The 14,947-nt window shown below is 39.5% G+C and overlaps 1 protein-coding gene across 1 annotated transcript; it reads right to left on the reverse strand.

Annotated features, from left to right (window-relative positions):
• Positions 1 to 508: 508 nt before the first annotated feature.
• On the reverse strand, positions 509 to 14,745 carry LOC106942214 (synapsin-3-like; the record flags this gene model as incomplete). Its single annotated transcript, XM_015025444.1, has 7 exons — positions 509 to 1,053; positions 1,286 to 1,442; positions 1,516 to 1,534; positions 2,919 to 3,072; positions 10,529 to 10,603; positions 12,349 to 12,491; positions 14,671 to 14,745. Coding segments are annotated over 7 exons (747 nt in total), but the record flags the coding sequence as incomplete, so codon positions are not given.
• Positions 14,746 to 14,947: the final 202 nt, after the last annotated feature.

The following is a 14,947-nucleotide window of genomic DNA, read 5'->3' on the forward strand; positions in this document are numbered from 1 at the left end:
CCAGCTGGCTGTTTTCCTGACCCAGTGCAGAGGGGTTTCTCTAAATCTGCCATTTAAAAAGCACTTTGGTAAAGTTAGGCCAGGGGTAGAGGAGTCACTGCGTCACACTCTGGATGTCTAAGAAGGTCTGCGACTGCTAGCTGAGGTGCTTCAGAGCTCGCTGGTGAACTGTGACTGTTTGGTACGTTTACGTACACCAAAGTGGAACCGCATCGCTGTCTGAAAATAACCCGGAAGCCATGTGTCACTTAAAATGGGAAAAGATGAAGAGAGACAAACGGGAACATGGTTGTACCAGCTGCACAGGGAGGATGCAGAACAACAGTATACCAAGCAGCACAAGCTACCACATGATGATTTTCTGTAGTTACAGCAGTCAGCACTAGAAAGGCCAGACTTCCTCGAGTCATCAAATCTAAGGGCATAAACGGGTACAGTGACAGTTAGGGCAAAATTTATGAAGCTGTGAATAAACAACGTCTTGTAAATGTCTTAATTTTACTTTGTGTCATGTTACATCCATAAACTCTAATGGTTATTACTACTTAAACCTGTTTATTTTTCTTCTTCTTAGAAGCTGTTGTTGATCTCTGCTGTAAAATCTCAATACAGTGAAGTTTTTTGGGTTTTAACATGACGAAAGTGTGAAGAATACTTTTGAAAGGCACTGTATTACCTTTGAAAGTTGAACTTCCTCCAAGATCCTGAGGATCTCTTGGCCTTTGTAGTGCTAACTTCACTAATATTCTGAGAACAGCAGATGGACAACTGGATTAATGCAAAGAAAAAACACAAAGCCGAAGTTTGGAAGAGAGAGGAGACTCCGTTACAGATGAAGCTATTTTTTTCTCTTTTTTTCCCTCCCCTTTTTAATTTTTTTAGTCTTTGACCTGACGTCCAACGTGAAGCTCGAGGGGGGCGGAGCTTCTTCAGTCAGAGAAGAGGCTAGCGAAGGACTGCCGGAGGCTGCGGATGGTCTCGGCCTTGGCCTCGTCATCAGTCAGGCTTCCCCGTAACGTCTCTGTGAAGGTGTTGGTCAGTGACTGGGATTTGCTGCACAACAGAAAGAACAACAGTCAGAATTGGGCAATGAGGAAAGGGCACCGACAACCCTTCATCTAGTTTGAGAAGAGAATCCTGCAAAGGACAGAGAGGGGAGCTGAGAAGGCGACTGAAGTATCCCCAACCGGATTTTTGTTGGTTTTATCCATTTTGCACTTTTTACACAATTGATTACAGACATGAAGAGATAACAAAAAGCCAGCGCTCTGCAGTTTGGACTTACTTGAGATGAGGGGACTGTTTCTGAGATCCAGGCCCAGAGGAGGCTGGGATGGGACCAGGCTGGAAGGCCTGGCTGGGAGAGGTGGTGGCAGAGCGCGCTCTCTGAGGCGAGCCCTGGGCCGACTGCGACGGAGAGGCCGAAGCAGAGCGGTGTCCGCCTGGAAACACACGTTGTGTTTTACCTCAGTGTGTCGACAACAGGTCAGCCGTTACTCTAAGGATTAAACTCACCTCGCCTGGGCTGAGTGGTCTGAACATGGAGGGACACAGACAGAGAGAAAGGTTACGTTTTTGGAAAAGAAATTTTAAAAAAATCCACTGAATCTTCTGGGGGTCTGATGCATTGCTATAGCAACAGCAGTTAATTAAAGGTCTAGTGAGTGAGACAGACTGACATCTAGTGTTTTGCATCCTAAGCTGCAACAAACTGAGCACCTTTTAATCCAACTGCAAAAAAAATTTACGCTCATAAAGAAATGTATTAAATCCCCTAGTATTACAGTACCGTTTATCATACACATTGGGAAAATATTGCTGGACTGTAATTTACTATCTTTGCAAAGTCCAAAAACAGATGGTTGAGATTGTTGCTTTTAATGCTCAAAATGTTTTTTCGTATCATCTATAAATGCTGCGCTTGTTGTTCAAAATATGACTGAATACAAACAATGTGAGCTGGTTAGTTGAACAGTTGCACTGTTTAATGTCACTAGTTATAAAGTAATATTTAATAATGTTACTTTTTATTTTTTTCATGCTATTTTTATATTTGCAATGCTGAATGCAGTGACAGTTTGTGATTATTTCAGATTTTTTATCATCACTTATATAATGATCACAATGAAGAGTTAAAAATATTGGGCTTTTTCACTGATAAGTACTCCAGATTGTTTTTACATCAATCTGTCCACTTAAACAGTCTGTGGGGATTCTTGATTATGTAGAAAATAAGCTCGGAACCTTAACACATTAATTTCAATTTATTGATTACCTGGAATTTCAGGTGTTAAAAATATAACACAATTTAATGACGTTTTTTTTTTCTTTTTACAAAGGTTACATAAACCGTCATAAAAAATTTGTATGTTTCTTGTACAACAGACATCCGTAAACAAAATTGAAAATGTTGCTTAGTTTGGCTAAACATACAGTAGTTTTCAATTACAGTTTGATTAATTAATTACAGTACTTGCAATAAACTTGATTCAAAATTTGAACTGAGTCTCACCATTAGCAGAAAATCAAAATCATAATTATTGTAAGTCAATATAGCTTGACTTTATAACTCCTTCAGAGAAACACATATGTATTGCAGTAACAACTGAACATGTTAGCAAACTTCTGTTTTATTCCATTTTGACTTTTTGGCACTAAAACTCATCTATATTGAAATTAATTTCATGATCTGAAACATTTCAGTTCAACACAAAAAATTATATCAATTACAAAAGTCAAATCTATCAGGGTTACTTTTTTTATTTTTATTTTTTTTTACAGCACTATATATGTTCATATAGTGGTTATCACATCCATTACTGCTTTATTAGTGAGCACTACAACCTTTTATGTCGTATTTAAAAAAACAAACAAAAAAGTTTTATTAGCATGAGTCGTTCTAACAGCTGCATTTGTACCTTCACAGCAGAAGTCTGAGGTGTAACAACTCCCAGCAGCACCTGCGCCATCTTGTTGATGACCAGCTCTGTAATGAGCTGTTTGTCCTCCTCCACGTGCTCACCAATCAGAGGCATGGAGCTGTCCATCACCTGCAGACAGGAAATGTTAATAAAACAGTATTAACCCGCCACTAGATGGCTCTGTTGTATCACTTTGATAACTCAGAGTTGAGTGACAGTGAATAAAGTCAACATAATAAAGATGAGTCCGTTTTTCAGGTCACACGTACGACTCTGCCGTTGAGGTCAGAGGATATGAGCTTTACAACCCTCTGCAGACCTCAAGTCCAATTAAGAGCCAGGTGGGATCGAATCCTCTGGATGTTCCCATGCGCTGCTCACCAGAAAGGCCCTCAAAGTGGATATGTCCCAGTATGTCCTCCTAACTGGGACAATCACTTTGGTTTCCTACAGTAGTTTTTATTCGGATACAAACTGGAGTTACCTCGCATAATTTCACGTTTTTTTTTTGTTTTTTTTTTTTGCCTTTCATTTTGCTCTAATAATGACTTTCACGGACTGAAGTCCAGATTTACATGCCTCTGTCATTTAGGAAAACTTTAAACGAGCTTACAGTTCACAAACCTAAAATAGGTTACTATTACCTTACAGCGTAAACATTCAAGTCAACAAAATTCCGAAGCCCTCAGGTCATAGAGCCGATGTACGGACTGTAGGAGACCTGGAGACTTCTTCCCTACAAACCAAAACAAGTACCAGCGGGAAATGGCGACTGCTGGTTCTGGTCCTGCTGGCATCGCGGCCGGCTGCGACGCCGATTCCGGTCACACCGCGCCCCGGCCGCAGGCTGTAAACACGGGTGACTCATATTTCTGTATTGTTTTTCTTGTTTGACATGATGTAATCTTAAATCTCTGTTTTTATTAATAATAATACAATTATAATTTTATTAATTCATTTCTATAAGCAGAAAATCATAATTACACATGCACCTACATGAAAATTTAGGGTGAATATCAATATACGATATTGCCAATAATCAATATTTACAGATATTTTATATATCCATATATATCCACAATGTCACATGCTGTTTTTATTTTAATTATGTAAAGCACTTTGAAATCCCTTGCTGCTGAAATGTGCTATACAAATAAAATTTGATTGATATATATATATATATATATATATATATATATATATATATATATATCTTCTAGGGCTAGGAATTTAATGCATTAATTTGAATTAATTACGTAGATTTTAATGCATTCAAAATTTTAACACAATAAATAACTTTTTTTTTTTTAATAAGGGTTCCAACAGGAACCTTTGTGTTCACACGTTTTCTCTACACCAATGAGTCTGATGTACAAGCAGGATCCGTTAACAACAGTGAAGAAAAGCAAAGCTGCTTATCTTGGTCCACTGGGGTTTTTGTTGCCTTGTTGCCTCAAAAAACTATTTGATGGGACACTGAGTTGGCCAAGCTTAAAGTACTTAAAAAACGTAACAGTTTTTCTTTTTAATTTCTCAAATAAGGTTAAAATTTAGGAGGACTTCGTCAGGTAGCTGGTGTAGCACGTGGATAATGATAGATTGGGAGTACATGGGCTAAGTATGGAAAGATCTGATGGGAAAGTGGTTTTGGAGGGAAGAGACACAACCGAAGACATAAAGAATCATGAATGCAGAAAAACAAAAACACAATGTGGGAAACTGAAAGCACTGAAGCACAAATTAGAGTAATTCTTTTCCTGTTTGTGCCCATTTTCTTGGCAAACCTCTGGTGGTGAGGAGGGGTGTGGCACTGTGTTTTGGTCAGTTAAGTCATTGCCGCACAGGACCGAGCAGAGGCCTGGCAAACCGTCCCCAGGCTCCACTTCAAACAGTGTGTGGTGGCAACTGGAGCCGGGATCCACCCTGCTGATTTATTAGGATCCAGAGTCATGCAGCAGAAAGCTGGGGCCGCTGCTGGAACACAGAGGTGTTGTTCTAGGCTTTCACAAAGCAGGAGAAGTCCGTCTGTCTGGACAATGCATTCTGTTCCATGGGAAAGTTCCTGGACACTTTTATTTTGGAACTTCATCAACCGCAATTGATGAGAATTCTCTTGGGGAATAGGGGAATCCTCTTTTGACACTTTAATCCTCAAAGCATTTTTACACCCTTTTTGAAATGAAAGTTTGTTTTTTACTTAAAAGAGTTAGACATACAACAAGCTGCCAAGCTGCAGTGAGCTGGTTGTATTGATGTGCACACCTTTAAACCAACACTTTGTTGAATCACAAGATTTTCCTGATGGTTTCATTTTTGTCCTTTTGACGGAGAAGTTCCAGAAATTTAAATAAGGATACAAAAACTCCAGACATATTCAGCATACACATTGTGGACCCTCATGTATTCGTGGGGTTAGTAACCAGAATTGCCTGTGCACAGCTAAAATGCTTAAATACTTGAAACCTAAGATCTTTTTTTAATAGTTGAAACGTCAAATGTACTTTATATGCATTAATACACACGTTGCAAATAGTTTTAGCCCTACTGCAGAAGCTAACATTGACCGTCTTCATAGCTCCAATCTTAGGGGTTTAGCCAATCAGCAACAAGGAAAATGAATGATACTCCTGGATTGGCTGCTTATCAAAGCCCAGCCAAGTAGCCAATCTTGGTATTTCACCACATCAAGCTGCATTTTATTTTCAAATATTTTAAATAGAGTCATTTATCCATAAATAATAAATAAAAATCCTGAACCACAAATAGACAGTGGTCCATTGTCTCATCATCAATAACTGGAGAAATGATGAACCATATTTTTAATGAACCTGGATGTTTTTCCAGAATGGACAAAAAGACAACATGGAAACCAGTCAGGGAGGTCAGTGAGGCCAAAAACTTGACTGTTAGCATTTAAACAAAAACAATGCTTGGCAGCACAAAACAAACAGCACACCCATGTTCTCGTTCCACTTTTAAGCAGAGCTGTGGAAAAATTGAGTAAGATTGTGCATATCTTTGAGAGTCCTGGCATTACTGCAACATTTAAACATGTTTCCACATTAGTCCTTAAAGTATCAAAATGTAGCTGAGCTATCACTTGTACCATTTTTGGAACGTTATAAAGTTCTTATCTGGACACTTCTTAAAGTTTCAACATTGCATCATTGTATTTATTCACTCAGCTGTCCTGTGACACACTAAACTCAAGATTTTGTGACACGTCTTTACAAGATGATTAGCAGAAAAAAAAACGTCATCAGAAAACGTCACATTAAAAGTGGATCACTTTCGATCCAACAAAAAAGTATTTAAGTGTTATCTAAACCAAGTTGCTCTGGTTTTGTTAGATAGATGTAATGGCTAGATAAAGAGAGCAGCTGCATTTGTAAACATGGTTGTTCTGGTACTAAAGAATAATGGACTGGAGTCCTGGTCGCCAGTTGGGCCATAAGCGCCACCTATAGGGCCACAAAGAAACGTTACATTTTACACCTGTGAACCAGAAGGGGAACGGGATGGCGAAGATTATCAAACAAAGCCACTGAGACACCGAGCGTGTATGAGACACTCAGTAGCAATGCTTCTTTAGGGAACTTGGTGACAGTAATCCATGAGTCAGTCGTTTAACAATCTCCACTAAGTGGATGAAGATTTTCAGCCAGCTGCTCGTCTGTAAAAAAGCTTATGGAGAGTTTTTAAAACAAAGAAGCATGATGAAGCTGGTTCCAACCGGCCAAAAAAGGAAGAGTTTGTACAAGTTCAGTCCCGACTTTATGGAGTATGACATTATAAACGTAGTCCGAGCAAAGAGAATAGTGTGTCGGGTGTGGATTATTCAACCAAGCATGAAACCTTCAAAACCAGGGACAGCCTGCCGAGTTGCTTCAGTAAGCAAGTCAGAGACCAACGTGCAGAATGTGCAGAGGATGGAGCTTCTTAAGATCCTCTGACCTGACAGGAAGTTCTCACCACAACGCCCATGCTCTGGTTACAGCACGGACCTGCTTTTGTCCTTAAAGGAAGTGTCATGATCTAAAGGTGTTGGAACTTTAGTTTCATTTGTGGTTCTGGTTTGTGATCACGTCTTTATTGTTTACGTAGATCTTCCATTTTAGTTCATTCCTGGCGTTAGCTTAGATTGTGTCTTCGTTTCCGCATTGTACTTATTTACTTAGAGTTCGTTTCAGGTTCTGAATTTAAGTTTTCTCTTCATTTCTCATCGTTCCCTCAGTCTGCCATCTCGTCCTCCTTCCCAGCTGTTTCTCATTTTCACCTGTACCTTGCCCTTTCTCCAGCTGCATCTACTCACCTGTGATTAGCTCCTCTGGTTCTCCTGTGATTCTCCGCTCCATCCTCAGTGTTTGTATATCTTCCTTTCTGCACTGTTCTCCATGTGTTCCTCAGTCTCTTCCCATTTCCCAGCCAGTTTTCTGATCTTTCTTCCTCATCAGTGTCTTCCCACAGTCCTTCGTTTATTTTTCAAATTAAAACCTCTTTACTTTCTAAATCTTTTTGTACTTGAGTCCTATCTTTTACACACCATGACAGGAAGGCTGTAAAATCTGAAGATTTCTGCTGAGAAACCGGAAGAAACATCTGAAGGATTTTGAAGTGTTTCTCAAAGAGACGACTAAAAATAGTAAAACAGAATTGAAATTAACCAGAAGTCCTAAGCATCACCATTCAAGTTGACGCATTAATAATACTTTTTATTTTAATACTTCCACTATCAGTTTTCACTATAAATGAGATGGAGTGCTACTTGATTTAAGATAAATCTGATAAACTACAATTTACTGTTTACTGAGATACATTCCTTTTAAATACGTATTTCTGCAGAGAACTATGTGAAAGTACACGACTGTTTCTGTTCAGGTTTTACATTAAATTGAACTTTGGAGGTCTTTGGAAGTAAAAATCTGGAGCGAGAAACCAGATTAAAGCATTCGAGTAGAATTCAGACTAAAGTCAATGTTATTAAGGATTAAACTGTATTAAATTACTATGACATTGCATCTCTGTGCGCAACTCTAACATCATTTAGCATTACATCATTCTCATATACGACGTTTTAATTCATGTCACATGGCCAATGTATTAAATAAACCCAGTTCGAACTGCGTGGAGCGGCGGCTGTTCATGCTGAGCCAAGTCACGTCTCCCCTTCATGAGGTGCCACAAAGTTGCAGTTCGCAGCAGATTTAATCAGCAGAAGTCGACCGAGAGCTTCTGAGCGGCTCATTACTTTTTACGAGGGAGAAGTGTCACCGCCTTTGTCTTGAACTAAAAACAGAATCCAAGGCCGATGCACCGACATCTCTTCTGCGGTTTGCTACATTGCATCATGGGACGTCCAGATGGGGCTGGACAGGGCGGGGTAGAGCTGCTACTTCGCTGCGTAACCGCTTTCTCCGTCCAAAAACTTTGAGGCAACGCTTCTCCAGGGAGCTGAGGGGTATTCGCTGAGACAGTCAGAGTGCTTTCTCCACGGCTGACCTCACCCAGCGGGAGATAGAGAGCAGGGTGACGTCCTGCTCTCGGGCTAAATACGGGCGAGTCAGACTTCAAGGCAGAGCAGCAACTGATCCACACCGTCCAGCTGCTCGTCTCGAGTCGCGTTTCCGTTACAAATGTGCACAAATCTTTGTCGATGTTATGCTAACGTCGAAAAAACACACAGTTTCGCAATTGCTGTGTGTCAGTTAGATAAAGAAAGGATATTAAAATCACACGTGAATAAGTTTGTTCATGCACTAGGTCATTAATATTGTGTTAGATTAATAACTCAATCATGGCTCTAGCCGTCAACTACTTGGCAGTGGTTGCGTATGCGGCGTTTTAGGGAAATTGTAGTCAGCATTTTACAGAAGAGTTTTGGATTCAACATGTTGGAATGACTCAACTTTTTCTGAACCGTAGCAACCAAGCAAATGAGCTGGCTAGCAGAGCTTGCTGACAACTGATGCCGTCATCCAGAACATGTTACTGTGCTATATTATCTTAAGCTAAGCTGCTAGGATGTCATGATAGACATGAGACTGTCATAGGAACAGTCTTCAGTCAGAGGCCTTTTCAGCTTCGTTGCGAGACTGACTGCTACTGGAGATCCTTCCTGACCCCATTATTTTCATCACCATCCACAACTCTTTGAAGATACTTGGATAACATGAGTTACCACAACATTTTATTTCCCTGTCTAATGAATATTATAAGTATTTCTGAGTCGAACTGAGTCAAACTTTGCTTCAACAAAGTGTTACTGTAAGGGTGCGCACACTTCTATATCCTGTACAAAAAGTATTAGGGTAATTTATCTGGGAGTTTTGTTTCATTACATAAAGTTGACATTTTTAACAGAACACATGGACAAAAAACTGTGAGAACTTCTAATTGGAATAAAAAGTTAGATTTTGTTTTATGTGTTAAATGTCACTGACACACGGCTGCAGCGGCAGCCTTCCAATCAGAGGGTGTTGCTGCTGCAGCATTCCTGCAGCAGAAAGCCCCCAAACATCCAGCCGCTTCAGGGCCGCTCTGCTTGCCTCCGAGTCAAAACTGAAACTCCAGCAGAGTGGTAAACACACAGCGGGGTGACACAACCGCTCACTTCTGATGTTGTTTTCATTGTGCTGACTGTGTTTGGTCTGCAGACTAATTATTCTTTCAAGGCTCTCTTGATCATGTGCCACCAAGTGTGGCTACACCCATGTCTGCTGTTTGTCACCATGGCCCCCAGATTGTGACCTTCCTACTTGTTGGTATAATCAGGAAAAAAAAAAAAGAAAACAAGACGAAGTCCAAGCTGATGTTTCCAACCTGCAGCTGTGAAAAGGTATTTGAACCTCTGAGCAGATTTCTTTTCTGTTTTTCTGTTACACACGTTTGAGATCGTCACACAAATATTAACATTGAGCTAAGATAACATGAGCAAATACTAAAAAAACTTTTTAAATGAGGATTTCATTAAGTAAGGGAAATCATGTATCTAAGCCTATGATGGGGGTAGTAGAGAAGGAGAAAAATTAAATTATGAGAGAAATGTTACACCAGAATAAAGCCATAATATTAACAGAATAAAGTCATTTAAAATAAAAAAAGACAAAATAAAGTTGAAATAATAAAAGAAAAAACTAATAATTTTAGGAGAAAATGTTGTAATAATGAGACTAAAGTTATATCATTTTGTGAGAAAAAAGTCATTTGGGAATTAAGTCATAGTATTAAAAAAAGATGAGAATAAAGTCATTATAAAACAAGAATAAACTCAATATTACGAGAAAAAAGTTGCAATATTACGAGAATAAGTCAAAAAAATATGAGGGTAAAGTCATGATATTACCAGAATTCAGTCCTATGTTAAAATAATTAAGTAATAATTTTATGAGAATTCCAAAGTGAAAAAAAAAAAAAAAAAAAAACAATTCAACAACCAGCAATGACTGGAGGATTGGAAAGTACACCCAGTTATAAAACAGCACGTCTGTTAGAACACATCCAAACCTCTCGGATTTCTACTCAGAAACTGACGGCAGCTATGAAATATCCAAGAAACACGTTTGTCTGTGACGGTGGACATTCTCGTGGGAAACTTCGGGGCGGCTGACCTGTCCGTCATTGCGATCTGCTCCAACATGGCAGAACCCGTGTTGGCCTTCCAGTTGCCAGAAATCGATGTCCTCCTAAAAATCCCCCCACCCCAAAAAAGAGAAACGGATCAGAAAAGAAAACAGTGAACCTCATGAGACAGCTATCACACATTCATCAGTGACGGTGACTGCCGTCCACACCTACCATGTTGTTTGTGTCAGGAGCCAGTTATGGGCCCCTGCTTTTATTGGTGAGACTGGAGGAAACGGGGGAATCAGATAAGTTCTATCTGGCTTTTCTTTTCTTTTCTTTTCTTTGTTTTTTTTTTTTTTTACTGGTAATTATCAAGATATGCAGACATGAAAATTAGAAGGGTGTTCACTGGAGCTTTTTGCAGCTTCACGCTCGACAACTTTCTGTTGCTCCCAAATGGGTGTGAGTTAAATAATACTGGAAAATGAAGTTAGCTACTAGCTTGTTCTGACATCAATACCAAGGACACCTGCAAGGCTACGGGCTAAAGCCAGGTGGATTTGAGAGGCATCTTATCACAGGGAGCAGATTTCAGGGTCTGTTCACGGGCTTTGTTTTTTTTCTTATTGGTCATGTTTGACCAATACAATCTCCTAGAAATGTATGTGAAGGATCAACACAGAGTAATGAATTCTGGAACAAAAATGTCTGGTTTGTACATCTTCTTTCTTTTTTTTTTTTTTAGTTATTTTTAAAGCCTTGCAGTCGTAACCACTGACATCACGACTGCAAGTGTTTCGGGGTAAGTCTCCTGTTACGTGAAGGTGTTTTTTTTTTTTTTTAAATATATAAAGTTTTTTTCAAAATACAACATACAGAACTCGTACACAAAAATATAAAACAAATACAGTATATATTTAACAGATTATTGTGTAAGGAAAAATATACTCTTAGCAGTAGGACAAAATGAAAACAAAGACAACTAAAAAATTAAAATGAAATAAAATAAAAACGAATCAGGGTAATTATCTAAATAACTGGCTACTCTGCACTGATTACCGTTTACACTTCAGGATGGTCCCACCTGTCTATAAAGGCTCAGGACTTTATAGACTCAGAGGCAGAGTGAGCATTTAGATCAATCTTAGGCTGAGCGAGAAGGTCCAAAAATGGCTGCCGGATACTACAGAACTTATTAGCAGAGAGCGTGATGTCATACTGCAACTTCTCCAAATGGAGAATCTCAGTAAATTCAGCTAGCCACATTTTAAAATGAGGAATTTTGTCAGTTTTCCACAATTTTAATATTACTTTCTTGGCTATTACAATTTCACCCGCTGCAGTTCCTGAGTGAAAGAGAACATCCACATGAAGATGTTTTGACCTTTGGGACACTGTCTCCTCCAACCAGACTCAAATATTTTGCAGTCTTCATGGGTTTCCTTATATTTCAATCTATCCATCTTCTCATGACCTTTGACCAGCTTTCTCAGGCCTGTTGAAGACGGTACTGCCATGTTCCACAGTGGGGATGGTGTGTTTGAATTTTCCTCCAAAAGAATGGCAATGTTTTTGTTGGGCCATATAAAATCCTTATAAAGCACACTAAAATAGTAACATAAAGATATCTGACGAAGGGGAATGATTTTTTTTCAAGGCATTATCAGTGACATCCTGAGTCTTAAAAGACTTAAGAAGAAGACATTCTGCCCAGGAACTGCACTTGCATTAAATCGTAAAAACACAATCATCAGCTCTATGCTTCTGGTAACGTTCATGTATTCCTCTGGAGACTTTCGTGCATCTGTTATCTCTAAGCTCTATCAGACTTTGCATCAAACCAAACGTAAAGTAAACCTCGTACATGTAAGCCTTGTAGTTGTTGCCGATCTTCTGGATGCGGATGTCGTACTTGGACTGGACGTAGGGCTCGGTGGTGGCGTAGGTCCCGGCCAGGGCCACCACGCTGGTGATGTCCTGGAAGTCCTGCTGGTTCTCCACTTTAATCTGCAGGAGAGAGGCCGCTCGTTAGCGAGGGGCTAATTACAAAGCAAGGCGCCGCTGCCAGAGCCGGCAGCGGCTGCTACCGAATCCCGCAGGAATCTAACACTCGTACACAGGCCGAGTAATGAAGGGTCCCTGGATGGAAACACGGCCAGGGGCGGCTTTGAACTACGTCACTATGGAGTTATTAGGCTGTGGACTGTAAACACAGACCGGAGGGAAATGATCAACTCTCAACACGTCTGCAACACGACATTCATTTTTCACAGCATATGTTCGCCTGGTAACTGTCCTTTAAACCATTTGTTTTCTGTTCAAATTCATGACACCACATCTCTGTTGAATGTAGGTCTGCACTTTGATTAGGCCATCTTATAACCTTTTCTTTTAAACTTTATTTGTTTCATTCACAGGTGGCCTTGTCCTGTCAATATCTTAGGTATGCTTGAGCTTAAACTACTCTTACTACTATAGTTGTTTGTTGGAGTCATGTCACATCAGTTTCTAAATGCCTGTTTGTAGGAGCATATTTTAAAGCTCTCATTATTGATCTATAATGCGGTACATGGGGTAAAATGAGTCATATTGATTTGTTTGTAGACTCCCTGAGGTTGTCACAGATCATCTTACTGATTGTTCCCAGAACTGGACCTAAACAAAGTCAGGCAGCATTTAGCTTCTGTAGTAACCAGATCTATCTCTAGTAATTTGTTATGTAGAATATGTGATGGAGGATGTGAGCTGAGTTGGATGATATAGCTCTAAAAACACTGTTGGAGAGAAAAATATTAACAACAGACCACATGTTTTGGCTGGTGTCCTTCCTCAAGGTCATGCAAGCCGAAACAAGTTGATCTGTTGCTATGACACTCCTTGTTTGTCTGTGTTTTTTTCTCCTTCTTTTAGATTTAAATGTTGCACTAAACGATGAAGGAAAGAGCATCTACATGAGAAACTATACGATTCTGGAGGTTCTCCGTGGTTTCTAAGGCTGTTCAAAGACAAAGTCCAAAAAGCACCAGTAAAGTCATATGAATTTTCTGGGTGGATCAAAGAGCTCCCGTTAGCGATGACGCAATAGAAGCAACACTAGGATAATAAATTGGGGGAAAACTGAACACGACAGAATGTTCCCAAAACTGTAAAAAAGGTTTCAAAAGCAGGGCGGGGCATTAATGTGATTCCACTAAACAGTGTTACTGTCAGAAGATGAAAATACTTGTTAAAACCAACAGCTGAAGCAGCTAATAAGTCATTTGGTGTCACAAATTAGCTTAAGACACAGAGGAGCAAATTACTGACAATGACACAACCATGACTTAGCTACACACCCTCTGAACTCGTTAGAGTCTGACGGGTAGAACAAAGGACTTCATGGATGCTCCAGAGCTTTCTGGAATATTCTAAATCCTGACAGGAATCCACCAGACAGACGAAGTGGAATCTCCCTGTCGGAATGAAATAAATCGTGAAAAGAGAAGCCATCTGATAACTTTCCTTCTGTCACAACTATTGTGTAACTCCATTACTTCACACAAATAAATAACAATAAAAAACTTTTTTTTTTTTCTGTCGGGAAAGACTTGTGCATTGTTCTTCGGGGCGTTATGCAACCAGTAGACATAACAGGGATTTTGTCACGGCAGTCACTTTAGTCAGTCAAACTGTGAAAGACGAGAACAAGTGTTTGTTTAAAGTCCACTGAGAGGCTGAGTCGGCCTGCACCACATCCGTCTGATTTCTGTTTCCTGTCGGAACCAAAGACTCATGAAGGCTTCGGTAAGAAGACGTCGGCTTTACCTGAGAGGAATCAAAACAAACCTGAGAGTTTATCTGGACATTCTCTGGCTCCGTTCAGTAACTTCCATACAAGAAGAGCTAAAAATACTCAATATTTATTTAAATAGCATCTTAATTTGAATACATGGTGTCTTTTCAGATACATGCTGCATATATGTAAGAAATAAGGTTTTAGTTCCAACTCAATAAGGGTCTGACATATATGGAACATTCTGACTCTGTAAAATGTTTTTCTGTAATAACTGGATATATTACATAGAAGGAGAGTTCCAAGCATTAAAGTCAACACAGCTTCAATACAATGCACTGGTGATTATAAAACACTCAATTACAACAAAGATAAAGGTTCAAATAAAGTGTTTTAATATTTTAAAGAGCTCACCTTTCCCATACCAGCATGAGCATGCCCCATCTTCACCACCACAGGGAATGAAGGGGTTGTGATCTGCAGACAGGATCATCATCACAAAACCATTAATAACAAGAGATCAAAAGGTTTTTTCCTGGCTCTTTTTTACTTTGACATCATTTCTTAACCTGCTTAAATTTGACATGTTGAACTAAAACTACATTTTTTGCTAATACGTGCGCAATAGAGGCTAGTTGTCAACACAACAGTTAATGAATTAGAAGTATTATTATTAGCCTAGAGCAGTGAC

Source organism: Poecilia latipinna, unplaced genomic scaffold (assembly GCF_001443285.1).
Source record: "Poecilia latipinna isolate Pla-1442-1.1 unplaced genomic scaffold, P_latipinna-1.0 Scaffold4118, whole genome shotgun sequence".
In the NCBI taxonomy this organism is placed as follows: domain Eukaryota; kingdom Metazoa; phylum Chordata; class Actinopteri; order Cyprinodontiformes; family Poeciliidae; genus Poecilia; species Poecilia latipinna.